The sequence below is a fragment of the Gavia stellata genome, chromosome 9, assembly GCF_030936135.1.
Source record: "Gavia stellata isolate bGavSte3 chromosome 9, bGavSte3.hap2, whole genome shotgun sequence".
Lineage (NCBI taxonomy): Eukaryota > Metazoa > Chordata > Aves > Gaviiformes > Gaviidae > Gavia > Gavia stellata.
Genome location: NC_082602.1, coordinates 40,771,733 through 40,777,732, shown reverse-complemented (window position 1 = coordinate 40,777,732; position 6,000 = coordinate 40,771,733). Strand labels below are relative to the sequence as shown.

Sequence of the window (6,000 nt, the reverse complement as noted above, 5' to 3'; positions counted from 1 at the left end):
ACACTTGAAAGCCAAGCGCCGCATCTCTCACGCGATATCCCTGCCACCCCTCTCTCGCTGTACCGACGAGATGTTCCGTCTCCTGAAGTTAACCGCTCGGGGTACTGCGAGTGTGAGTAGCGCAATGCTCTCAAACTGCTCCCAGAAGTCAAGGGTGGTTTTGGGCAAATATCTGAATGAACAGTAACTTTATCAAATTGACAATAAGTTATCTGTGTTTAGATAAAATGAAATGATAAAAATTTCATGAATCATCAAAAACTATTTAATTGAAAGTGGTACAAGCAAATCATGTTTTATATAATAGATTTCATCATATCCTTTTTCTTTTTACTCATATTCCACTTACATTTGCTGAAAAAATAGATCAAAAATAGACAGCACTAATATATCCACTGAGTATGAACAGACAGCTTTCTGAGTTAGAGGTATGACCGTTCAAAAACCAACCATTTAAAATGGAAATACAAACATCTTCAGGTGGGCTCACATGGCCAATTCTCACAAACGGAAGAAAAATTGTCAAAATACACAGAGCAAGTCCAGGTAAACATTTAAAATTTATTAAACTTTTTGGTCAAAATAATTGAACAAGTATGTACAATCCCATTGTATTAGCTCTACTATGTGTTTTAGGAACAAGGTCAAATCTAATGGTTCAGTGACCCAGAAGTTCCATATCTCAAGATTTTCAAATAGTGTCACAACCAATATACAGTATAAGATTTTTTTAATTTAAACTTTATTTGTAGAACCTCAAAGTTAGTTGTACTTACTAGCTTATTGTGAACAAGAGTGGCACTCTATGGACATTAATCGGGAGGGTAAGAACGGAGACATTTTGCTCTTGCCTACGCAGATCCGATTCAGTAATCATAATACACCTTCATTTTAAGAAAAACGGAGTGTAAACCACAGGTCTGGGTTTCCTCTGGGAAGCTCAGGGGATCTCGTTTTTCAGGGAGAATTTCTGATTTGCAGGCACGTTTCACAGAGTGTCACGTCTAGCTACCTGATGCTACTAAAACGTGCTGCAACAGCTTCAGGAACAGCTTCTCACCCCGGCTAGTCTGGGGGGAAAAGAGAAGGTTGATGCATTTCAGGCCTCTTCGGAAATAAAATTAAAGAACAAACAAAAAGTACCTAAGGCTTAAAAAAAATTAGCAAGAACAGAGTTACAACAACCGCAGTTAACACCAGCTTGTGGCCTCAGTGTTTTCCGACATCTCGCTGTTAAAGTCGGAATGTGCTTTAGCATTAAGCTTCGCTGCTGCTTGGCATAATCAAGATAGTTCTAGGTTTTTTGTTTTTGCTGGCTTGAACTGCAATGTGAAATACAATGTATTATGCCAAATATTTAAAATAAACTATATCTTCATGACAAACACTAAAAAGGTTAAAAAACATAATGCACATAAGGTATGTCTCTATCTAACGTTGAGAGGCATCAGAAACTGAATTTTTATCTTCAAAGAAGAAAATTTGTTAAATGTTTTGTTTTCCCTTCTGTGCAAGGTGGTCACTTTCTATTAAGGCTGCGGATGTCATTATACTAACCTCTTCAATCTCCTACTCGGTACACGGAGAGCGTTTTACAAGAAAACCAGTGCAACTTAAACTAAATGACAATCTCATGGAAACTCTAAATTTAGAATTTGAAATACTACACAAAAAAGTTTGTATTAGTCTGCCAAAAATGCAATGTTTTGGGGCAAACATTGTAAAATCTGCCCATCAGAATTATTTCGCACAATCTCAGTACATGCAATAAAAAAATAAAAAGACTGAATACATACCTTCAGCTTTAAAAACACTTTTTATAGTTTGTTATTTTATTAAGTGGTTTACACCAGAAGGTGTGGTTATAGATACAGTTGGTGAGTAAATATTCATGGAAACCTGTCTACGAACCCAACTCAAGACCTACCTAAGTGCTCAAAGGTAAAAACACCTAAGCCTAGATACAGGCCAGAGGAGGAATGTTTACAGGCATTAAGCACAATATATGTTTTGAAAGGCCCAAATATTACAGCAGAAAAAGAGCGCGAGAGATAGAAATTACATTTTTATGACAATTTTTCTTCTTGGGTGTTAAATTTTTGGTCTATAAACTGGAAAGGAAGGCTCAGACTTAAATAAATACATTTGTTTTGAGTATTGGCCTTATTGAGCACTGTCCATCAGTTCTGCCCCTAGAGGGTTTCTCCCAGAAAACTGCGACTGACGCTCCCTACCCCCACCGAAGGCAGAACTACACCGTGACTCAAAACCCAGGCCAGATCCTCTCCTTTATCTAAAGGGAAGTAAGTGCATCAATGTTCTTCACTGGTAGGACAACAAGGCCTTCTCTTTTACAGATAAACAACTGAGCTTAACTATGCAAGACGACGACTCTGTCCTGAAGTAAGTCATCTTTAGTTAATTTTGTCCTGGAATATATACAAATTATTGGTGGCAGCTACAGCAATGATGTTCTCCATGGGATGCCATGCTGTATGAAGAATCTTCTTGTTGAAGTCCAGACTGTCAACGCTTATTTCATCCTTCTTTCTTTTACCACCTGTACACACTTTACGTGGCTTTAAGATGGCACGAGGTTTGCTGCTCTCCCTGGACGCTTCTAGAGTGATATCCCGTCGCGTGTTTCGGTCAAACATTCTAAAGAAATTGTTGTAAGATCCAGTCATGATAGCACTGTTTAAAAGCAGAAGAAAGGCACATCTCATTAGGTTTCCAGAAACAGTATTCAACCCCCATCCTCTCTCTCTTACATACAAGGTGACTGTCAGACCAAGTTCATGGCCAGCATGTGGCATGACACTCCCTTCCAGGTCTTCCCCTGGTCCCCGCCCCTCCTGCCACCAGCACTCAGCAGCAGTCTTATGCTTTGTTCATCTCAACGTGAGCAAAGCAGGTTTTCCTGTTGCTTCTCTATCCCTTTATCCCACGGCAACAGAAGTCACAGTGGAAGCAAAGCCATTATAAACTGCTTCATTTCAGCAGACTATCACAAATGAAAGTGTCTTCCTTGGCACTGTGCACATGTTGACCATGAGAACACCAATGGATTAACTATGAAAAATTATCCTGAACGAACAAAAGAAACCCCTCATGTAAAGGTCTGATGCAGTCCTGCAGAAACAGTTCAGAGTTTCTGTACAGTATCAAACTTGCTTTTGAACAAAGCAGAGAAAAAGCTGCATCTCAAAACGCTTTCATGTGTCTAACTTCCAATGAACAGCTTGTTTGTAGCTCTCACAAAAAATACACTTGAAATTGAGGCTGAATCGTTTGTTATTTTCTGTATTGAACACTTATCTCGACCACTTGAAACTGGAAAAGCCATTTCCCACAATGCAGAAGTCCCACAGATTGTTAAAATTGCAACCACCTCACCCTTGTCCTCTTGTTTGCTGTCTTCATGGCATTAAAAAATTAATGACTAGGAGGAGAATGAGATAATATTACCACAACATATACCACTCAGACTGTGCTAGGGAATGCACTGAGTGAACTATTTTTTCTTTTTCAAAGAGAGGTGAGCATCACAACTTCCATGACAACTTATGTTCCTATAATAAGTTCAAAGGAGATGACCTTGCTTTGACTTCCCTCCGCCGCCGCCCCCCCGCCCAAAAAAAAGATTGACTGGAGTTGCTTGAAAAAAAACCCGTAGAAACAAGGGTCAGTTTCTCTGCATTTTAGCTTAGTGAAAAACGTACACCACTTCTTTTATGCATTTTACATTAGATACTGTAAATATTGCTAGCAATTTTTTCTTGTAAACTGACTGATACAGTATGATTTCTCCCCTGCATTTGGTAGCAGACAAGTCACTATTTTAGGTATTTCAGATATACTCAAATCTTCTACGAAAGAATACAAATCCCCAAGGCAAGCCAACACAAAGCATCCAGATCTGCCATGATCTTATCCATGGTTTCTGAAAGCATTTTAACTGGTAGCTAATATTATACCATAGCTAGTGACAGGAAACATACACCATTTGTGCCAATATCATGGCTTTGCTATCTGATTATAATGCTTCCACAACTTTCAGGCAAGACATATTTCCACTGTTTGCAACAAATATGAGTAATTATCTAATGCAGGTTTATCTTCTTTAGCCTACAGAAAACATGGAAAGAAGATTCAACTTGCAAGACACTGAATGCATGTTCTTATATGCACTTTAAGAATGAAACAGAGTCACATTTTCATGGCTTGAAATGGCCAGTCTTGACTATTTAAAACTTCAAACTTGAACAGTAACTCACATTAGAAGCAAACTGACACACGAAAGTTTAGTCCACTTCTGCAATGGGAGGGTGGAGGATTGAAGAAAGAAGTCCTTTCGCAAAAAAACCCCAAACCAAAACAAAACACCACAAACAAAAAAACCCCCACAAACCCCCAAACCAATCCCAACCAACCAACCCCAATAGATTTGAATGTAACTAATTACATCCTTAAAGTTAAGTACTGCTTACGGCTTTCAAAACTGGAAATCAAATTCCTAATGCTGAGGGAAAACCAAAAACCCAAAAAACCCGAAGCCCCCAACTTACCTATCAGAACCGTTCCAGCAGCACTCAAATTTGTCAAAGATACAGTCATTTTCATAAAGGGAACAAAGCTTGCTTCGAAGATACTCATGAACCTTTTTGGAACATTTAAACTGGTATTAGATATAAAGAAAACGAAGAAAAGGGAAAAGAGGAGATGCTTAAGAAAACTTGAACACCATACTTGATATGTCTCTACAGGCCTGTTTTCCATATTGAGATCCCACACTTTAACAGAAAGGTAGTCTCTTGTCATCATGTATCGACCACTGTGACTGAATTTTACATCAGATATCGATGATATTATTTCTGAAAAAAACGATCTGCTGCTAGGATCTTCAGGTTCTTCAAAAACTGTAGATAAAAGACACAATTACAAATGAAACCAACAGCAAGTTCTGCATCTTCTAACATTTTTTGGTACTTGAAAATTTTAAATCAATATACTAGTTTCTTCTTAAAGAAAGTTGCTGTTAAATACTTTTTAGAAATAATGTCTTTTTTAAACAATGTTACGCTCTTAGGCATCTAGCAATCTGATGACTATCTCCAACATTCTCAGCTGGAGCACAGCATCAGCAAAACTACAATTCACAGGTCTTAGGGATGAATCAGAGAAAAAAAAAGTTAAAAAACAGCACATGAGTGCAGTAAACATTACAACTGATCTACAAATCATGTTGAACAACAGCAGATGAAAACATCAGCATCCCAAACACAGTATCTTAATGCATGACCCATGCATTCTGAGACTACTGTACAACATACTTTTCTTTAGACCTGAAGTTGTACAACACAACCTACTGAAATGAAATATTATCTGCACTTGAAATACAATTTGTATGGTTTTAGAAAGCAGATGAAGAAATGCATTATTTAAATTGAAGAGTCAATCTCTGAAGTCAGCGTTTCATGACACAAGCTACCTAGAACTATTTATTTCATTTTTGAATAGACCCCTTTTAACAGGATGTTATTCAGTGACAAGCTGTTAAAAAATGAAGTGCTTCTAAGTAATTTAATGCAATGCTAAATCAAATAGATGAAGTGGCCTACGATTCTACATTTCCCATTGCACAAATATTTCCTTCCACTAAACAAGAAAACCTTATCTGCACTAAAGATAGCTTACCTGCGAGTATCAGCATGGTAGGTCACCCCACAGGACTAGTAATACTAATAAACCTCAACGATTACAGTAGCGAACAAGAGGCTGCGTGCAAGGCATAGGCAGTTATCCTTACGGCTTCAATAGAAAAGCTTTCCTCACCTACATAAGTTTACGTGGCTCAGCAGACTAAAGAGCATTCACCTTTCACCCCGGAAACTCGCTTCAAACGCAGTGCATATTCTTAAGAATTAATTCTATCCTAGGAGCTGCAAATGGTCACAAAGTAAATGGATTCTGGCAGCATCAGCCCAGTTTCTAATGCAC

At 38.1% G+C, this 6,000-nt stretch overlaps 1 protein-coding gene across 1 annotated transcript in view; it reads right to left on the bottom strand.

Moving 5' to 3' along the window:
- Positions 1–541: 541 nt before the first annotated feature.
- The window catches only part of PPP2R2D (protein phosphatase 2 regulatory subunit Bdelta), a 30,179-nt gene continuing 24,720 nt past the window's right edge, over positions 542–6,000 (bottom strand). The window contains exons 8-10 of the mRNA XM_059821383.1: positions 4,750–4,919; positions 4,569–4,660; positions 542–2,694 (exon numbers count right to left, since the gene is read on the bottom strand). Of these exons, the coding sequence (XP_059677366.1) occupies positions 2,415–2,694; positions 4,569–4,660; positions 4,750–4,919 (542 nt within the window). The 3' untranslated portion in view covers positions 542–2,414. The remainder of the gene's footprint in view (positions 2,695–4,568; positions 4,661–4,749; positions 4,920–6,000) is intronic.